This window comes from Balaenoptera acutorostrata, chromosome 1 (genome assembly GCF_949987535.1).
Source record: "Balaenoptera acutorostrata chromosome 1, mBalAcu1.1, whole genome shotgun sequence".
NCBI lineage: Eukaryota > Metazoa > Chordata > Mammalia > Artiodactyla > Balaenopteridae > Balaenoptera > Balaenoptera acutorostrata.
Genome location: NC_080064.1, coordinates 61,029,685 through 61,052,437, shown reverse-complemented (window position 1 = coordinate 61,052,437; position 22,753 = coordinate 61,029,685). Strand labels below are relative to the sequence as shown.

At 35.5% G+C, this 22,753-nt stretch overlaps 1 protein-coding gene across 1 annotated transcript in view; it reads right to left on the bottom strand.

Annotated features, from left to right (window-relative positions):
• Positions 1–6,109: 6,109 nt before the first annotated feature.
• LRRC7 (leucine rich repeat containing 7) overlaps positions 6,110–22,753 on the bottom strand; it is a 508,378-nt gene continuing 491,734 nt past the window's right edge. The window contains exons 25-26 of the mRNA XM_057529769.1: positions 21,287–21,361; positions 6,110–7,302 (exon numbers count right to left, since the gene is read on the bottom strand). Of these exons, the coding sequence (XP_057385752.1) occupies positions 7,195–7,302; positions 21,287–21,361 (183 nt within the window). The 3' untranslated portion in view covers positions 6,110–7,194. The remainder of the gene's footprint in view (positions 7,303–21,286; positions 21,362–22,753) is intronic.

Genomic DNA, 22,753 nt, shown 5'->3' with positions numbered 1-22,753 from the left:
AGAATTGAAGAAAGAAAAATTAGGAATGAACTGAGAAAATGAAAGTTTCATGGTTTAAGTTTATTATGTAAATTGAACATCAGCTTCCTGTTAATTCAGTATTTATTAAATGTGTTTATGTGCCAGGCCTATCATCCACTTAATCATTGTACAAATATTTATTGAGCATCTACTATGCTTCTGACACTATGACAGGCACTAAGGGTACATACTAAAGAAAACCAGATGTGCCCTCTCAAAGCTGTTCTGTCTAGAATGCCTCTTTTAAGTATTGTCTGATCCTCTCAAGGAGCATACAGGTGATAAGAGAGGAAAGAACAAATATATATCAAACCTCTATGACCGTTGATAGAATGTGGTAAGTACTGTAAAACATACAAAAAATAATATGATGGTATTAATATGAGGGAGAGAAATTTCTTCCAATTAAGATTATGGAAAGTTTCATGGTGGTAATGTTTGATCTGGACCCTGAAGGCTGCATATAATTTTGATAATGTAGAAAGAGAATGGGGAGAGGAAGACATTCCAGCAGAGGGACCATTATGGGCAAAGGTTGAGATTAGAAAGTACTCAGTGAATGGTAAGGATTTTTAGGTGTCTAAAACACTGAGTATGTATAGATTGGGTGAAGAAAAACAAGCAATTCCTAGATTCAGATAATCAAACTTTCCTTGGAAGAATAAATGTCTATGATATGTGAATATGTGTGATCCTACCTCATGCAAACAGTATTTTCATGGGCTGGGCTGAACAGCACACAGTGAAAATACTCTTCACCACACTGAAGAAACTGAAGTAAATAAACATGAAGTGCAGCCAGCTGAATGAATATTCAACTCATTGCATTTCTGAGGGGGTCACTCTAATATCGGACCCTATGGACTCACATGCTTCCTGACAGTCTATAAGAGGCAGTGGTCATAGGAGGGACTCTTTGGGGACATTCAACATAGAAGAATCTCTTCAATCAAACATGCCAAGCCTTTTAAAATACTGACTTCTATCTCTTTCCTCCATCATGTCAGAGGCATATAGACACAGTGCTGAGCCAGGTTGAGGGACATCATTTTTTCTAATAGCCTCTCTCTTCTTTGGAGCGAACAAATTGGCAAAATTCTCTTTCGCAGATTTGAAGGATTATAGCTGCTATTTATCTTGTCCAGTAAGGCATCCACTCTTGCCACTTCTAGCCTGTCAAATATCGTCCTAAGTCTTGGAAAACATTCATATGGCCTCCCAAAGGCCATAGGACCCAGTGGGGAGACCTATCTGTAGCTCCAAATGGAGAAACCATGCTCAAACCCAAAAGAGATTTGACTAGATAAAGATGCTGCTTCCTTTTGCAATACATGGGCTGAGGGCAGGGACAAAGGGACTCACCACATGGCCTTGCACTGTCTTTGATCTGGAAGTTCTCTCATCTTTCCACTTGATTGTGAGATTCTGTGCAGAGGAGACCATGTTACAGCCCTTGCAGCGCCTGGTATGTAGTAGATGCTCAACGAATATTTATTAACATTTCATTTAATGTTTTTGTTATATTCTTCAATAAAATCTCCCCAAATGTTTTGAATTTATGAATGACATAACTTAGGCATCTGAGATTCAGCTACAGTAACTGTTCTCCTATGGAGGAATTGTGGAGATTGGTGATGAAAATAAGTCTCTGTACTAAGATATTTTACTCTAGGTATAGAAATACTTGACTATCTGTGGGCTGCTTACTCATCATGCTATTTTAAAGCAGGAAAAAAACTGGCACAAATAATACAATTGTGCAACAGTGATAGTTTTAAGAAAAAATATTTGTATTTTCAAAAGTAGAGAAAGGTTGGGTGATTCATTTAACTTTTTTTCCCAACACCCTTTCCTACACACATTGAAAATTATGCTAGCTTAAAGACTGAAACATTTTAAAAGCTCCCCACTGCCCCCTCCCAAAAAAAGGGTGAGGCCTACAACCTCAAGAGTCACAGGATTTCAGTGCTTTCTACATAAACACTGCTTGAATTTCACAATCTTCCACTCTGAGGTGCTGCTATTAACAAAAACAAAATTAGGCAAAAAAAGTGAGTTTTGCAGCCCAGGTTAATTTGGGGAGATATTTGTGTGGCTGCAGAGATACCCTTCTCATCTGTGCCTGCCTTACATCCAGGTCCACTTCTTATCTTGTTCAGTGCTCAACGGGTTGTTACAAAGCATGAGCTGACTGTTACACAGCAAAATCCAACAGGGGAAACACTACCAGATAAAGTAATGCTTATAAAGTTGGAGCCAGTGAATTATTTTCCTTCTCTGTTTTCCTCTCTTTACTTCCCACAGAACTGCTCTCAGGGAAGATTATGATAATCACATAGTTAAAAGCCCAAAGGCTTCAATATTCCTAGGTTTTCATTTACTCTTTTAAATCAAAACTTAGAGTGGACTTTTCCCCTCCATTTATCAGAAATCTCCAAATTCTCCAAAGTAAAAGTTGTACAATTTATACCCTCACAGGATAGTGTTTCCAAACCATTCTCTTGCAGACAGTGTCAAAGGTGAAGACGATTGCAACCTGTCCCCATAACAATCAGCTGGGAACCTCAGAGAGAGTCCTCAATACGGTAAAGTTCAACATTTTAAAAACAGAAGTGGAAACAGTTCTATTAAGGCATTGCCACCTTCACCCTTGCATACAAGCTTTGTTTGATGTTGTCAGACACATGATAAGTGCTTTCACCTTTGAGGCTTTGTTAATGCTACTATTCCAAGTTCCTTGATCACCCAAGAAAGTTCCTCCCAAACTGGGAGCTGGAACCATCAGCTGATACTCAGGGGTCTCCAAACAGAACTCTAAGGGGGCCTCTTATTCTTGTGTCAGCAGGATAGAAGCAGCCATTTACTGCCTTTGGAACATCACGGGGAGTTGAAGGAGTGGATGTACAGCAGCAACAGCAGTGAGGAAGAGAGGTCAGTTTTGCATACTAGGAACAAAAATGCCCCCCAAGAACGTTCAGAATATAACTAGAAAATTTGATTGTATCTGCCTTAGTTTTATACAGTGGGGTGTTTCAAAAAAATATTCTCTGAATAGTTTAGTTCAAATGAAGCTGAAAGATTGCATAGGAGAGCTGATACACAGGATCTCCTATAATATTGCCCTATATGCTTTCTTTGGTGCACATTTATTTTTCCACAGCCCACATTCTATTTTCTTGCTATAATGTATACTTGGGGAATGGTTTTGCTGAGCGATGGGGAAATACTCTGGGCCAAGTCAGGATGCTTTTCTTAATGGAAGGTGTATTGCTAAGGAAAAAAGTTCATGCAAGTGATCTTGAATCTGAAGATTTCCCCCCAATTCCCAGATGATCAGGTAACTACAACCATAAGAGAGGGCACAGCACCAACCCAGTGTGTGAACATTTTATTAAGCCTCAGAATGATTTAGCATTTCTGTGAGAGGAACTTTACTAGACACTCAGCCCTACTTTTCTTGATACTACATGAAGGACTCATCTTCTTAACTTGTTAGATTTCATTATTTGCATAACTTTTTACTGACCCAGTGTTTCAATAGACCTGCTGTTTAGTCAGTATATCAGGAATCAGTCGAATATGTTGTATGATTGAATTTACCAAAGATTTAGAGTGGTGGTCTTATGCCAACGCGGCTTTTTATCTGGTTATGTTGTATTGCCCTTTGATAAGAGGGTATTCGTCAGAATACACCTTCTTGATCTGTGTGCCAGTGAGGGGCAGAAATTTACTGAGGACGGCATTAAAAGCCAATGGAAAGACAAGTTGGCAAACACACTATATTTTCCAAAGCTTTAAATTGTGGTGGAGATATTAAATCAATTTTATGATTAAAAGTAAAATGTTTTTCTGGCTTCCTTCATCAATTATTTTGACAAATTCAGATACTTTTCACCTAATATTTGAATATGTAAAACTAATTTCTTCAAAGCCTTCCTTCCTTTGAATATTCCCTCTCTTTAGCTCTCCCAGTAAAAGGTATTTCAGTCCTGCTTTTAAAAAGTAATTATATTAGTGATATATGTGTAATCATCTTTAAGATTAAGAACTAATTAATGCTCATTTGTCACCCTCTCTTTAAAACTGCTTTCCATCCCGAAAACACAATCCAACATAAGGTCCCAAAACAACCAGGGCTGTTTGACATCTATGTAATTACAATTCTTATTAACTGGAACACATATATTTTATAGATTTCAATGAACAATAAATTAGCATGATATACATATTTGTATATTATATTGACTTTCAATATTCCTTGTCAAAAGTACCCTTATATTTTGAAATTGTTATGTTTGTTTAGGTAGCTTGTGTTGTCTGGCAGGCTGAAATTATCATAATAGAGCTTTTGTGACAATGTAAGATAAGCCATGTAAATAGTTTTAAAAACTGTCCACTAATGCCTATTTGGCTTGCAAAATCTGCAGCAATTCTACTAATAATTTTTAGTGCTTACTCTTTCCACCTCTGAGTTTTCTCATTCCCCTCTGTTAGGTACAGGACAGCTTCCTCAGCAGAAAGATTCCAATAAAAATCAAAGACCAAGGTGCGTCTATTGGAGTCATCATGAATTCCACTCCTTTTTTGTGGTTGTTGGTTTTTCTTCTTTTTAAAGGCACACCCTTAACTTTTGTTTGTTTGTTTTTGTTAACATAAACCAGATTCTAATTTCAGAGAGTAAAGCCAATTATCCAAAAAAGACAATACTCAGAAATCAGTGTATTATTGGTTTTGGTCACCCATGGAATCAATTAGACTTTTTTCCCCTGTAAGTGATCAGTGAATTTTTTCAGTCCACCTAAAAAAAAATACCTCTTTTCAATATTACCTGCCTTTTTTCAGTATGCAACATGGCAGTACAATTGACAATGAGGTGCTTGGGCACATCAGATTTCTTTTCCAGTTGGTCAGGGATCCCTTTTCTCTTCTCCTCATTTCCTGAGAACAGGAAGGATTAAAGCATGGCCCAAGACAATGTTGTCACATCAGGAGTGGTAGAGGTGTTTACTAGGATTATGATCCTCTCAGCTTGGCCTCAGAAGCATCTCCTGAAGCCCTGGGTTTGATGTGGAAACCTGACATGAGAAAAAAGACTTGGGAGGTCCTTTATCTGGCTCTTCTTCCACCTCTCCCATAAAAGATTAAACAAAACTGATGGGATGATTGGAGGTGCTTCATTGCCACTGAACTACACCCATGGGTTTGTTTTTCCTTTAAGTGATCTTGGGAGGCCAGTGAGGGCCTCTATCTTGATGAATGATGATCATCCTATAACAGTGGCTGGATATGGTGGTTTGGTGTGAGGTTTTGACAAAGAAAAAATTAGGCTCTGAAAGACATTTCTCATCAGAAACTGTCAATATATTAAAATGCATTTAAAAGTTACTTCTGGGAAGCATATTAAAGAGGCCAATCATTTAATCATTTGCTAAATGTCAAAGCCTACAAAATCATAGTATAATGTCACTCTGACATAAAGCAACATCAAAATTAGTGCATCATCTATAAAGTGAAGTATCATTTGCCTTCAAGTGACAAATTCTATTGCCAAAAAAATACCACTGTACTTCTAATAAGTGACACTCATTTTAATAGACCCTACAAAAATACAATATTTTCAATGTCCCCATAAAACAGTTAACTTACAAATATTACCCTCAGAGCTTTGGTGACATCCATATGTGACACTATTGTGAAAATCCTAACAAAATACTTGGAACACTAGCATGTAAAGTAAGTCCATTATATATATTTTAAAAAAGAGAGCTATGTGAAAATATGAGAGAGAATGCATATAACCAACTCTGGGAAATTATTCTGGAATTTCAAATTAATATTTTCATCAAATTAATGACTAATATATAAAAGAAATATTTTTAAAGGATTATAAAATGAATTTTGATCATTTATAGAGGGAAACATTTCCAATGTAAATATAACTAATTCTATACTAATTATGCTAATCTTTGTTTTCAGTGAGACAATTTAGAATTGTATATACTTTGAAACTTTGGGGGAAAAAAGGTATGTTCTCTATTTCTGCCCTCAAAAGCAGGCACAGAAATTAATAATACAGGTAGACCATGGCTCTGAGAAGTTATATTTGAAGTTTCATATTTAATTACCAAAGTTTTTTATCACCCACCATAACTTTCTAACAATAGTCTTTCTTAATGATAAATTTTATCAATACCCAAAACTCATTTTAAATGATTTAAAAGTAGCAAATTGGATAAAGCAACACACAAATAAATTCCACATTTACAAGTAAAGAAATCACAGGGGCTACAGTTTATAATCAACATAAACTTGAAAGAAATAAAGCAACACCTTTCCTGCCACCCATCATTCACTGCTTACATTTGGGGTGAAAAAGATTTATCTACAATGACCTTTAGTCTGTTTCTTAACTCTGCATGTTTTGTAATTAGCTAAAGGCATTGAACAAATTAGTTTGTCCTATTTTTATTCAGGTCCCAGAGATAAATGGCTAATTTATGAAATATTTCACTCTGTGTTATGAGAATTTAGCAAATGAATATGGAACCAAATATAAACACTTTATACCATATGTACAGTTGCTTTCATAAGGCATTATCTTGTAATTTTTATTGAAAAAGATTCAATATAGTAAAGTCTTATTTTAAGATATATTTTCTTTCTCAATCCGAGATGTTTAGTTTATGAAAATATTGTTTTTTCTCTATATTCTTTTTGTATATATGCCAACATGTACCTTGTGCTAGAAATATTTTATGGGAATTACAATTCTTTATATTTGTATTTTCTATATAAAGGCATATACAACTTTGAGGCAGTGTTTCTGATGGAGAGCAGAATTCGTAAAGAGCTTGTGTGTGCTTCCGTGCTCCGAAATTATATGAAGTCCACTTCAAGAAGAAACTTATTTGATTGAAAAAAAAAAAAAAACCAAAACCAAAACTGCACCAATGCACAGCCAGAGGCTGACAGTTAAAATAATACATAACCACATGAACATCATATTTATATAGTTAACATTTTTAAGGATGACCAGTGCTAACATATAGTATTATACATTTGGCACTAATGTTTGCCATTGGTCCAGCAATTGGCAAAATTTGTCTCTATGTATAAATTTATTTTTGAACATTAGGTCTGGCTAGACGTATCTTCACTATTTATAAAAAATATTTAGACAGTAAGCTCACGTTGAATAACTAGGTCTACTGTGTTCTGGAAACTCTTCAGTAGTAATACAGCTTTTTCATGTTCCATATGTACAAAACTATGTCCATTTGCCTGTAAACACACAAATAAAACAGGGCAATCAATGTAAGATACTTGTTTATTGCATTATCATTGTTTCTAACAATAAAATTCAAGGGAGTATTGAGCAACCAAAAGCCATGTGTTTTTAAAATTCACAGCAGAATTGCAATTATGGAAACAACTAATTTCACCCAGCTTCAACTCAATTTATTAATTCAACAAATATTTATCAAGTATCTAGTATATCTTACTTAGGATTGTCCTAGTATAGTCCTGGTCACTGTGCTAATCATAGAGGCATACTGGTCAGTAACAGACAGATACATTTGAAATACGATAGTTATTTTGTTGTTGTTCTGATTTGTTTGCAGGAACTTAGTTGAGATGGTTCGGAAGTGTTCATAGGACCACTGCCTTTTTGTTGCATAATCACTGATATAAACCCATCAACATGGTCAAATGTTTCACTCATGCAAACCATATAGTATAGTTAAATCTTATTTTGATCCACTGAAAAGTTCTTAATTTACACATTTTTATATTAAAAAGATAATTTTTATTTCCCTCATTGTTGAATGCAAATGTATTCATTATTTATACCAGTGGTTCTCAATCCCATCCAGAAATGAATTAATTTCTATGTGACCTAGATTCATCTTGTTATTTTATAAATGAAAGAGCTACACCTCAGAGAGGCCAAGCAACACGACTAAGGTCACACAGCTAAGCTAGGGCTGAGTCATCTGATACCATAATATTCTTATTATTTCTCTCAATACTTCACTGACATCATAACACTACAATTGTTTCTAGTGATTTGAACTGATATTTCATTGATCATGATAAAATAATCAACATTTTCCCTTTAAAATTGTTGCTATATCACCTCCTACCATAATTTTTTTCTTTACAGTGTTTGCAAAGCTGTAATTCTCATTCAGATTCCTAACAGGTTTAATTTAACTTATTCGAGTACTGGTAAAAATAACATTTAGTCCTAAATTTGGATCTACCAAAATGCTAAATCTCTCATTCTTATAGTTTTAACTCTGGCTTAATTGTGTTGTTGTAGTTACATGTGAACTATCTCAAAAGTAGAAAGACTAAGTCAGACTATCTGCTAGGGCAATGAGACTTGAGAGGAAATAAATTAAAAAGGAGAAAACTTTTAGGGTAGAATCAATAGATTTGGCATCTGATTGGACAAGGGTATAAAAACAAACAAGAATCAAACTGTGATGCCATTAACAGAAAATGGAAACCTTGGAGGAACAGCAGGCTTAGTTGGGAAGACAACGGAGTTTGTGGTACTGACGACACATGCAAGGAAAATGTTGCACATATATTTAGAAATAAGAGACTGGAGTTCAGGAAGGAGGTCAGGGTGGCAGCATTAGAAACAGAAGTTAGGTTTTACCGCACTCTGGTACTTACCACATGGAATGCTGAGAGAATTATCAGAGAATAAGTTTAAAAGGGAGCATTGTGAAAGAAGGGAAATCTAACTAGGGGAGCAGGATGGAGCCATGGCTTTGGATGTGTAGAATAGAACTTAAAGACAGTGTTTGCCGTTGACCTGGGCATCTAGGTAAATTTGTCTGAAGTGAGGGAGGGAAAGGTGAAACGGGGCCCAATCCTTCCTGCTAGAGGATGGCAGAAAGCAGCCGCCAGCCTGATGGCTGAACTAAAGAACGAGGATACCAATGCATTGAGGGGAGGGAACAGGAAAACTGGCAGGAGGAGAGCTGGAAAGGGTCATCCTGAAGGCGATCAAGGTAGAGGGCTCATAAAGGTAGCAGGAAATCCAAGAGGACCAGGTATTTCCTAGTGGCTTCAATTAACCCTAGTTTTCTGAGGCACAGAGGAAAGAGCAGAGAAAAAGCATAGCTTGATTAATTCTGTCCTGGAATCTGGGTCTGTTTCCAAGAAACAAGGCTTCAAGATGTTCAGACCCACAGTCCAGGTTCTGATTCAAGGCTAGGGAGACTCCTTGTATAAATTAGCTTTTCATATTGCTTTAAAGCATTGGCTTTTAGTTTTCATGCTTTGTAAGTACAAATGATAGTTATATAGTTGGAAACACAAAGAGTTGATTTCCCAGAAGGAAATAAGCAGGTTGATAAATTAGACCACTGTGTCAAATAAACATTAGGACTCTACCTGTAATTCTAGTCCCCAGAAATGTTTTGGCTCTAAGCCAGAATTTTGGTGAATCTCAAGAAGCTTATTTAAAAGACCACAACTAGGGACTGCCTGGGAATGGCTTCAAATTACCGAAAGGATTCTGAAAGATCAGAAAGCAAATTATTTTAGAAAGTTTATTAAAGATTAAATGAGTTAATATATGTTAACTGCTTAGGACAAGGCCTGGCACACTGTAAACGATCAATAAATGTTAGCTACTACTATTACTATTACTTCACTATTACTTTCTTGAATTTAAGAAATACAATTTTCATTAAGCCATAAGAGTAGAAGGACGAAATGTCAGAGGAAGGAACTGTTTAGTTAACCTTAACTTTTTTTTAAAGATGAAAATGTGAGGATCAGAGAGTTACACGAAATATCCAAGCTCACACAGCTAGTGGCTAGATGGGTATTTATGTCACAACTCTCTGTATCTTGACACAATTCGTTTCATTGGTGTTGTGAGGTTGAAACAAGTGTTTTAGGTTCATTAAATGAATTCACTTGTTAAGATTAATTGCCCTATTTCTTGATATGGAACATTATGGCAGGTCTGATACCAGGGGAGGTAATGACAGAGGGGTTTGAATAGAAGGAGAAGATAGAATCTCAGTTCTAGAGAACTTTCTTTTATATTCTTAGGACAGAAGAGCCAAGAGAATTTATATAGTATTTGTTCAAATGAATATGGCTATCTGGCTTACATCTTAGGTGGTTCAGACAGGGACTCAGACAATTATGTTACTACATGTGAGCAGGGCTTTTCCAATTAACATGAAGTTCAGAAAAATCACAATATTTCAACTAGAAAGGTTTCGTGGTTGTTTCATGTGTGTGAATAGAAGAGCTTAGGAAATAAAGGAGGATACTATGTAATATTAATTGCAGAGTATAAATCTGATGATGCTTTGAAACGTAAATGTGTATAATCTACATTAATGCATTTGACATTTTGAATATGTGTATAATATAAATACAAAAGATGATTTGAAGAACAAATGTTATATTAATAAAGTTTTAAAATATGTTGCCACATTTAGCTACATATATGTTTTATATAAACACACAGACTATCATGGATTATAATAAAATGTGTGCAATTTTGAGGAAACTGCAACTTAAGTGAATGGCCTAAGTCAAAATGAAGTTAATAAGAAAACAATCTATGAAAGAAAAGATATTCTAAAAATTTTATGCTTCAAGAATATATAATTAATGGATTTCTGGCTTTAGCTGATTTGAAGTATAAAGGATCATTTTACAATAGTTTTTATGCTTTTTCCAGAAGGTATCCTTCCTTGTTTTAATTCCACTTGACATCTGTGCCAAAAAAGGTTTTTTAATTGCCCCTTTGCATGATTTAGACATGACAAGATGGAAGGTTAATGAAAATAACATTTGCAATTCTAACAAAAAGTAGACCTTTGCGATTATAGCTCATCAATTTACTGTAAAACGTAGTCGGTTTCTGGATTTCATCCTCTTATTCCTTCCTGAATTTATCTTTGATTTCCTTCTGCTAAATGTTTTGTTAAGTGGATAAATTATGGATGTTTATATCACAGAAATTCTCCAGAGGATGTTGTAATTCTCCCAGGAATTCTGTTGTATTCTGATTATTCAAAGCTCTAAATTTAAAAACTAGTTTCTGAGAAGGCTTGGCCACAAAATTGGTGGGATTATCCAATAAGAAGGACAGCATGATTCTTTTAAGAATCCGAAAGAGAAATGGGATTAGAGACTTGGTGTATGATTTTAAATTGATTTAAACTAACCCTCAAGGGACAAACATTTAAAGGGCCAGTATACATGTATCTTGTATGTTAGATATACATTAGTACATTAATATGTATCCTTTGAATGCCTATAGCTCTTGGGATGAGGGAAAATGAAAATATAGAGCAACCATATTAGAGTTATTGGGCAAGCCTTCATGTTTTCTAATCCTGACAGCCAGACATTATGAGACCAAACAGTGGGAATCTTAGGTAATTATAATTATGTTTCACATTAACCACCTGGAATTTCCCATTGCAGAATTTTAATCTGATAGAGTAGTCTCATTAAATATTATGATATATTTAGGGCTGAGTACACTGTATAAGCAGTACTCCAATAACTGTATGCCAAGTCATTTGAAAAATTTTCCTATCAAAAAATCTGACCTACAGACCTTAAATTCTTAGAGAGTTCCAATGAAAAATTTACACTGCACTTTTTAAATGTGAGGAAGTTTGAAGTCCCAAGTGGCTTTTACTGTAGTATTAAAAGATATTCATGGTAATAGAATTAGAAATGAAAAAGGAGAAGTAACAACTGACACTGCAGAAATACAAAGGATCATGAGAGATTACTACAAGCAACTATATGCCAATAAAATGGACAACCTGGAAGAAACGGACAAATTCTTAGAAATGCACAACCTTCCGAGACTGAACCAGGGAGAAATAGAAAATATAAACAGACCAATCACAAGCATTGAAATTGAAACTGTGATTGAAAATATTCCAACAAACAAAAACCTAGGACCAGATGGCTTCACAGGCGAATTCTATCAAACAGTTAGAGAAGACCTAACACCTATCCTTCTCAAACTCTTCCAAAATATAGCAGAGGGAGGAACACTCCCAAACTCATTCTATGAGGCCACCATCACCCTGATACCAAAACCAGACAAAGATGTCACAAAGAAAGAAAACTACAGTCCAGTATCACTGATGAACATAGCTGTAAAAATCCTCAACAAAATACTAGCAAACAGAATCCAACAGCACATTAAAAGGATCATACACCATGATCAAGTGGGGTTTATCCCAGGAATGCAAGGATTCTTCAATATATGCAAATCAATCAATGTGATACACCATATTAACAAATTCAAGGAGAAAAACCATATGATCATCTCAATAGATGCAGAGAAAGCTTTCAAAAAATTCAACACCCATTTATGATAAAAACTCTCCAGAAAGTAGGCATGGAGGGAACTTACCTCAACATAACAAAGGCCATATATGACAAAACCACAGCCAACATCATCCTCAATGGTGAAAAACTGAAACCATTTCCACTAAGATCAGGAACAAGACAAGGTTGCCCACTCTCACCACTCTTATTCAACATAGTTTTGAAAGTTTTAGCCACAGCAATCAGAGAAGAAAAAGAAATAAAAGGAATCCAAATCGGAAGAGAAGAAGTAAAGCTGTCGCTGTTTGCAGATGACATGATACTATACATAGAGAATCCTAAAGATGCTACCAGAAAACTACTAGAGTTAATCAATGAATTTGGTAAAGTAGCAGGATACAAAATTAATGCACAGAAATCTCTTTCATTCCTATACACTAATAATGAAAAATCTGAAAGTGAAATTAAGAAAACACTCCCATTTACCATTGCAACAAAAAGAATAAAATATCTAGGAATAAACCTACCTAAGGAGACAAAAGACCTGTATGAAGAAAATTATAAGACACTGATGAAAGAAATTAAAGACGATACAAATAGATGGAGAGATATACCATGTTCTTGGATTGGAAGAATCAACATTGTGAAAATTATTCTTCTACCCAAAGCAATCTACAGATTCAATGCAATCCCTATCAAACTACCAATGGCATTTCTCACAGAACTAGAAAAAAAATATTTCACAATTTGTATGGAAACACAAAAGACCCCGAATAGCCAAAGCAATCTTGAGAAAGAAAAATGGAGCTGGAGGAATCAAGCTTCCTGACTTCAGACTATACTACAAAGCTACAGTAATCAAGACAGTATGGTACTGGCACAAAAACAGAAATATAGATCAATGGAACAGGATAGAAAGCCCAGAGATAAACCCACACACATATGGTCACCTTGTCTTTGATAAAGGAGGCAAGAATATACAGTGGAGAAAAGATAGCCTCTTCAATAAGTGGTGCTGGGAAAACTGGACAGCTACATGTAAAAGAATGAAATTAGAACACTTCCTAACACCGTACAAAAAAATAAACTGCAAATGGATTAAAGACCTAAATGTAAGGCCAGACACTATCAAACTCTTAGAGGAAAACATAGGCAGAACACTCTATGACCAGCAAGATCCTTTTTGACCCACCTCCTAGAGAAATGGAAATAAAAACAAAAATAAACAAATGGGACCTAATGAAACTTAAAAGCTTTTGCACAGCAAAGGAAACCATAAACAAGACCAAAAGACAACCCTCAGAATGGGAGAAAATATTTGCAAATGAAGCAACTGACAAAGGATTAATCTCCAAGATTTACAAGCAGCTCATGCAGCTCAATATCAAAAAAACAAACAACCCAATCCAAAAATGGGCAGAAGACCTAAATAGACATTTCTCCAAAGAAGATATGCAGATTGCCAACAAACACATGAAAGAATGCTCAACATCATTAATCATTAGAGAAATGCAAATCAAAGCTACAATGAGATATCATCTCACACTGGTCAGAATGGCCATCATCAAAAAATCTACAAACAATAAATGCTGGAGAGGGTGTAGAGAAAAGGGAACCCTCTTGCACTGTTGGTGGGAATGTAAATTGATACAGCCACTATGGAGAACAGTATGGAGGTTCCTTAGAAAACTAAAAATAGAAGTACCATATGACCCAGCAATCCCACTACTGGGCATATACCCTGAGAAAACCATAGTTCAAAAAGAGTCATGTACCAAAATGTTCATTGCAGCTCTATTCACAATAGCCAGGACATGGAAACAACCTAAGTGTCCATCGACAGATGAATGGATAAAGAAGATGTGGCACATATATACAATGGACTATTACTCAGCCATAAAAAGAAATGAAATTGAGTTATTTGTAGTGAGGTGGATGGACCTAGAGTCTGTCATACGGAGTGAAGTAAGTCAGAAAGAGAAAAACAAATACCGTATACTAACACATATATATGGAATCTAAAAAAAAAAAGGAAAAGAAAAAAAAAATGGTCATGAAGAACCTAGGGGCAAGACGGGAATAAAGACACAGACCTACTAGAGAATGGACTTGATGATATGGCGAGGGGGAAGGGTAAGCTGGGACAAAGTGAGAGAGTGGCATGGATATATATACACAACCAAACATAAAATAGATAGCTAGTGGGAAGCAGCCGCATAGCACAGGGAGATCAGCTCGGTGCTTTGTGACCACCTAGAGGGGTGGGATAGGGAGGGTGGGAGGTAGGGAGACGCAAGAGGGAGGAGATATGGGGACATATGTATATGTATAACTGATTCACTTTGTTATAAAGCAGAAACTAGCACACTATTGTAAAGCAATTATATTCCAATAAAGATGTTAAAGAAATATTCATGGAATAAAACATAAATAAGAATTTCTCTTCTGTCTTAAGTGCACACCTGTACTGCAGCTTGAATGTTTCATGAATTCAGGCTCAAAAAAAGACATGGCAAAATAGAAGAGACTCAACTGAAGACTTTGTCCATTATTTGTATAGAAAGTCAGGCATGGAACTGGTAATAAATAGTAATCCTGAGGATATTTACTTATTTATCTGCTTTGACTTTATAATGCCTGTTTTCTTCTAAACGACCATGTGGAATGAGCATCTCTAAAAAATGACTTCCCTATCTTGGTTTGCAAGCAGTTCCCCAACAAGCTGCACTTTATTTCTGTACTTTACCACAAAAGGAACTGCAAAATCAGCCTCTCACTTTCAGGGAACTCTTTGTAGCCAGGTTGGTCTCTGTTTTGGTGGAGAACTTGCTGTTAAGAGAAAACAGACTGGGAGTTGATTTTGTTGCGTGTTTGAAGTCAGCTTTTTCCTGTCTCTCTTCCTCCATTTTCTGCTCTGTGTAATTTTGGGCATGTCTACTTCCTGGGCTAGGTGTGTAAAGGTAGAACCTTAGTTCTATTTCCTTGTTGCAGTGTTCACGCGGCTTGGCATAACACTTTGTACATTGTGGGCATTTAATGCATATTTGCCAAATCAGGAAATGGAAAATGTGATGCAATCAGTAAAATTTGCTCCAGGAGAATCAGTGTTGTATAATGGAAGAAGCTCAAATGAACTATTTAACCTCTGTCAACAACAGATACCTTGCAGGGTTGTTGTGTGTTCTAAATGACACAAGATGGGTGCTTAATTGATGTTATTTTTATTTCAGCCAAATTATGGAAGTTAGAGCCAGCTTAATGAACTTAATTTGTCTTTATTGTTTTTCATGTTTCACTTAGTACCTAAATATTATTTTTTTGATTTGCAAAAAGTATTTACTCCATCTCTAATTAGTTATCTGTGCTGAACTTTATACACTACGAACAAACCAAATGGATAAAGGTATGCAGTGAAACTGGCATATAAAATCATACACGTTTAAAAAATTATTTTTGGTTATCTTCTAACCAAATGCTATTCAAAAATATTTGCATGTGTATTTTATCATTATAAGCAATAATTTCTCTGAACACTAAGAGTTACATGATGCTGAACCCACCCCCCTACCCCCCTCCCACCTTTCCCCAAACCTCTCCGATGTTTTTGATTTTCAACCAGCAAATAAGATCAACAATAGAAAAGTGTTAACTTATTTAGCCTTGTTGGGAAATGCTTTAGTGAAATTTCCAAATACTTTATTTCTTTAAGGGCCCCACACTTCATTTTAACCATAACAAAAATTTCTCCTCTTTACTTTTTGTAGTCTTTTTTGGGGAGAAATTTTAAAGAATTCAGAGAAATAAACGTACTCTAACCCATTCTTAGTGACTCATGATAATAATTATGAACAAGAACACTCGCTAGAATGAAGCCGTGGACCCAGCTAGTTGCTTCTACTAGAGATATTCCCCCAAGTTTGTTCTGTGGAAGTGGCTAATTGATGTTGTTGGTCAAGAGGGCTGCACGGTTAAATATGTTGGGATATATCATTTTGTACGATTTTTCAGGTTCTTGATATGCTTACAACGTTGTGAAATTCTGAAACAAAGGATTGAATCTGAGGTGGCTCTGAACTTTGAGTAAGGAACTCTTTTTAAAAAAGATATTTTAAAATATTCCATTAGGAAACACTATTCTATACTGAATGACTCTGTTGTACTTTTTGAATTTCTTTTCTTTCTTTTAAAAGATGTTTCTCTCTCTTCCTGGACAGTGAAACTGTCAGCTATGACTTCTTGCTTCTGGCAATGTGCCTGGATCCAGAGGCTTTCCCCTCAGTGGTCTGAAAAACTAGGTAAAAGACTACATGTATGAAATAAAGTCTCTCTTATGAGTAAAAGCCATGAGATTTAGTGCATGGAATTTGTGACACTTATTATGGCTTCTCAGTAGCACTTTGTTTGTTTAAGATTGTTGAATAAATAAACTTTAGCTAAGTAAGATAATACCGTTAGCAGCTAACCACACGTACTTGTCATTAAAAGAGGTACAAAACTTCCATTCAGATAAGGAAGGTTTGATTTAGTAATTGTATACAGATATAGCGCCGTGTATCAGTATACAACTGACCCAGCCATCCACTGACATTTACTTTGTTTAGACTTCTGAGAAGTTAAACTTTTTCTTCCCATTCTGGACCTGGACAGCTTGTAACTCACTATCTCCTCCTCACCTCCGTCCCCACTCCAAGCCATATCTATATTGAATTCTCTAACTCAGTGAGAAACTTTAAAATCTTAGGGTTTTCTTTCTTCACACCTGGGGTCCCTCTCCCCTCTCACTGTACTCCACACTCACCCGTTCTGGCATAAGGCTCTCACCTCTGCTCCTGAAGACAGATGCCAGTCTAGCCCATGGGTATTCTTCCTCCTACTCATCCTCTTTTTCTCCTCTCTGTTAAGCCTGGAGTAATTCCTGCTCCATCAAGAGTAAACTGTCTTGGTAGCATGCTCTGACCCAAACAACCTACCAACAACTAACTGAAACTAGACAGACATATTTGTTGAGAGTGATTTCTCGACTTGTCTCTATGAATTGGAGGACCAAGGTGTTTCAAGACTAAAAAAAAAAAAAAAAGCAGTCTTCCCTGGTGGCGCAGTGGTTAAGAATCCACCTGCCAATGCAGGGGACACGGGTTCGAGTCCTGGTCTGGGAAGATCCCACATGCCACGGAGCAGCTAAGCCGGTGCACCACAACTACTGAGTCTGCACTCTAGAGCCCGCGAGTCACAACTACTGAAGCCCACGCGCCTGGAGCCCGTGCTCTGCAACAAGAAAAGCCACCGCAATGAGAAGCCCGCGCGCCACAACGAAGAGTAGCCCCCGTTCACCGCAACTAGAGAAAAGTCCGTGCCCAGCAACAGACCCAACTCAGCCAAAAATAAATAAATAAAATAAATAAATTTATTTTTAAAAAAGCGCGACATATCAGGTTTGTTCGAATTATCATCTCTTTGATTATTCTATTTTGGTATCTTCGAGATATAGCCATAGACCAGGAATATACTTTGGATTACAAATTCCAAACTCTTAAAATTATTGCAGAGTAGAACTGGATGTCATAAACTAATTATGAATAATATAATTTCTCTTCTGTCAAAGTTAGGCTCTTGTCTTGGGAAGGCGTGGGGGCAGGTAAATGAAGAGGATAGGGATTGACTACCATGATAAACTAGAATACAATATACTTACAAGTGAGCTGTAGGCTACAACTGTGAGTCATGTTAACTATCAAGTACAATATAATCTTTTTTTCCAGTCTATTCATCTTTTCAACAGAGTAACTATAATTAATAGATATTCTATATTTAAATATACTTTAAATTGTAAAATGTATAATGAATTAGACTGAATTTTTTAACTGCAAAGAACATTAGAAAAAAGAAACTATGATGTTAAATCAACAAAACTGCCACTTCAAAAATGGTCAGATATCGGCAAATTCACACGGCTCAATTGAATAACATTTTTTATGCTCCATGTGCTTTCCCTGGTTCTCTCTCACTCTTCTGTAATTTGACTTTACAGAAGGTAAGGCTTTGAGGAGTCAGTTGCCCTAGCACAGTGCTCTTTCCTCATGCCACACTGTCTTAAACCAAAATGACTTCCTAAGCACAGCAAGTCATTTGAATATGCACATGAATTACAGTATCTATTCTAGGAAAAGGAATAGTAAAATGACAGAATAATCATGTGAATATGTTTTAATTAATATCATCTCTTAATACACACATCTTCATGTAACTCAAATAACATGCTCATAATACCATAGCAGAATAAGAAGAGAATAGTGGGTAAAAAGATTTACAGAAAAAAAAAAAAAGAGATAGCTCTTATGTAACAAATTCTGGGTTTGGGGGAAATTTGGGAAAGGTATATCTCTTGCTATTTTATATCTCTTTTGCTACTTGCTATTGGGTTGGATCAAACCCAGTAACTGCCATCACTTAAAAGGGGAGCTCATTCATTGTTTTTGTTTTTTCCTTTTACCTTGATTTTCCAGGTTGTATGCTTTCATAAAGATTTGTAAATAAATTTGCTCCAGTGAGGATATATTCTAATGATCTTGTAAGTAACAGATAACTCAATGTTATAAACTCATTTTTTCCAGTGTTCTTTAAACTAAGAGCCACAGTATTATAAAGAGACAAAAATATAATTTGCTCTCTTAGCATCTGATGTTGGCAATGATTTCAGTTTAGAATTAGCCATTTTTATTTCCTTCAGAAAATATAATTGGCCACTTGTGCTTTTTAACTAGTATGAATGAAACTGTAAATACAGCAATTTGTCTGATTAAGGTCTATGGGCATTTTTCTTTTACTGAAAATGGACTTTGATTTTATTGTACTAGATACAAATAACTTCTATAGCAAAAATAAAATGTCACATCCTTGATAGTCATATGTGGAGAGAAGAGAAAACCCAGGTGCAGCTCTTCTGCAGTTTTTGTGACTTTTAACTGATTTGGCTTATAATTCCTTCCTACTTCTTGCATTGGGAATTCATTTCTCTGTGCACTTTGCTGTTTCTGTATACATCTCAGGGACTAGAAATACTAAACCCTCATTTTCCCACATATAACCCTTTTAGAATTTCACAGCCAGAAGTGTATTCTAACCCTGCAACTAGATATTACCTTAATTCTCATTTCCTTTTGCAGGATGTCTATATCTATATCTGTATCTGTAGCTCTCTATCTATATAACATTTTTATACCCATTTAAATATTTCTGAATTTGGAAGGAAAAGTCTTTCTTTTGCTCCCTCTGTCATGGATGAAGGCAAAGTCCCCAAACTTGTTTCAAGCTATGGAAGGCTTCTCTACCCAGCTTCGCATTCTAATAGATCAGAGATCTCAGATGAACTGGCTTCATTTTTTACAGACTCTGAGATTCAAAATAATTTCTTTGAAATTCAGTAGGGAAAAAAACTAGCCATTTCCTTTCCTAAACAGCAGCATGTGCCAAGTGTTAGGGAGTTACGTTGTCAGTTTATTCTCAGCCGTTTTCCGTGGAAATTGATAAAATTATTGAACAGTTGAATTTTTGAGCTGGGGGACCTTAGCTGTAGTATAAACTCATTTTACATATAATGAATGTGAGTTCTCTAGACATGATATAAAATGCTTAAGATCAAAGGGCTAGCTAGGCAATTAAAAAATATAGAACTTCAATAATAAAGTGGTAAAGAAAATATTTAGATTTTATGTGTCTTTTTTTTGTTTCAATGTTTTAACTCAAAAGACCAGCTGCTGGTTTGGTCTTCTGCTTGCATGGAATTGACTTGGACCTTTTGGGTGGTATTTCTCCTGTGACATTGCCAAAGGTTGGAGCAACCCACAGTCTTTTCAGATAATTATCATTTTTGAAAACTTGAGTTTTCATGATCTTGCTAGTTAGTTTAAAATATGTGTGAGAATAAAATGCTAAGACAATTTATCTATATAGGGTTTCTACATTTCTGGGATCTTTGAGAGAGTTCAATAAATAGAAGGTAGAAGATCTCCTCAGAGCTGAGTTGAGTGGGGCCCTTGCATTCTGGTAACTATCTGCATAGCCAATCTGACCAGAAGGCACCTGTGTTCTCAGTGTCCCTAAATCTTCAATTTATTATGTTGAACTATTTTATAATTTCTCCAAATGATCGAATCTCTGCAATGTCAGATAGTTCCATGCAGTTACACAGTGGAAAATTTCTGGGGTCATAACTCAAAATATTGAATCTTAAATAAATTGATGATACTTAAGAGCCTTGTGCTGTGATGTAGGAAATTATTAAGTGGAAGTGAATTAAGAGAGAAGGACAAAGAAAGCAAAATGGATGAGGTTATACCAAGCATGTACTTAACTGTTTACTGGAGGGATCCTTTTTTGATATGCAGAGCCTTAAGTTAGGGAAATGTCTTTTTCCATCACACAATACATTTAAAAAAGTCACCTTGTATACAGCTAAACTTTTGTTCAAACATCTCAGCAGGGAGAGTAGAGAGATATAACCAGGTGTTTTGCATTATTCAAACAGTAATAAGCTTACTGTTGAGAAATTAAACATGGACAGTCTCTTCTCCCTCATCTAAAGTCACATAGATACCCTATTTGGGTACTTCATTATTCTTACTTACACTTGATACTTATGCACAGATTCCTGTATGTATCAATTCTTCTTTCATTCCCAAAATAACACCATTCATTTAAACAAAAATATTCAGAACACCTGCCATGTGCCAGGTAATGGGGATATAGGATTCTATAGGTCTGAAATGGTTTCTGACCTGCCTCTCAACCCCAAAACAATAAAGACAAATAAGAAATGTAAGAAGAACTTATGTTCAATCACTTAATTCAAGTCATTCAGCTTAAAAACTTGGGTGCATATCTGTTTCAGTGTTGGCCTTAGAAAGCATTGCTTTTTATGTCTTACCTGAAGGATCTTATCACCAGGCTGCAGCAGGTTGGATGCTGGTCCATCAGGCTGAACCCTAGTAACAAAGATACCCTATAAGTCAGAAGTAACAGAGGTTAGGATTCTATTTTCAAGAACTAGATCTACTTAAAAACTTTTTCATTCACATAGAAAACAGTGAAAACAGATTAAAAACAGTTTACACATGTGAGGTTAAACTATTATTATAGTATTTTAAGCAAGGCACCACCCTCTAAATCAAGTTTAAGAAAAGCAACATTTTTACTTGCACAAAAACGCTCATATTGTTTTTAAAGTGCACTTATGATTTATAAATTAATTTCATGGCATAGTCTTGATTTCTTTCTTAAATAATTTGATATATGGTTCTAAACCATCTTTTGTGTAAATTTTGTATAACTTCTGAAGTTGTCTTAAGTTATTCCTCATTGAAAATGTCTCCTATCTGATAGGTTGTAAATTCAACATACACTTTAAAAACCTTACTAGAATTACACACAAGACTGGTTTATTTTAATGAGTATTACTTTATATGCTACTGAGAATTGTAAAGTAAAATGAACAAGTTAAACATAAGAAAATTCCAACGTATAAAGTTTGCATCTATATAGTTACAAAATTCCTAAATTGATTTAGTTTATAAAAATGTCAAATTAATTTTACTGATCATGTACACAAAGCAAACACTTACTGAATGTCTACCATATGCTAGGCCTTGAGGCTGGTGTTATAGAGATATACAGAATATATTTTTTGTCTTCAGTGAGCTCACTATATAGTAGAAGAAAAGTCAAGAAAACCGACTATGAGACAGTGTGAGAAGTGTTATGATAGAGGTAATCAATATAATAGATTATTTAAAATGTTGCATCCAGCTTAACCTTAATGTGTTGGAGCTTCTAAGAAGAGGAGATATCTGGCATGGAATCATAAAGGACAAGTAAAAGGTATCCACACAGATAAGGAAAGATATTCTACACGGAAGGGATAGCACATACAAAAGTGAGAGTGCCTGTTACATTCAGGAAGCTGCAAGTAGTTCTATTATGACTGCAGTGGTTGTGGAAGGGTTCGAGTGGATGTGGTTGGGAACATGGGAGAAAATCATATCAATCCCCAAAAGTAGGTAGGGACCAGATCAAGATGGGTCTTTAATGGACATCTTTATCAGTTTGGGGAGCTACTGAAGTACTTTAAACATGATGGTGACAAGATTTTGATTAATATACTAAGAATGAACTGATGAGTGGATAAACAAAATGTGTATATCTATTCAGTGGAATATTATTTGGCAATAGAAAAGAATGAAGTACTGACAACATTGATGAACCTTGAAAACATTATGCTAAATGAAAGAAGCTAGTCACAAAAAACCACATATTGTATGATTCCATTTATATGAAATGTCAAGAAGAGGCAAATGCATAAAAATGGAAAGCAGATTAGTGTTTGCTAGGGGCTGGG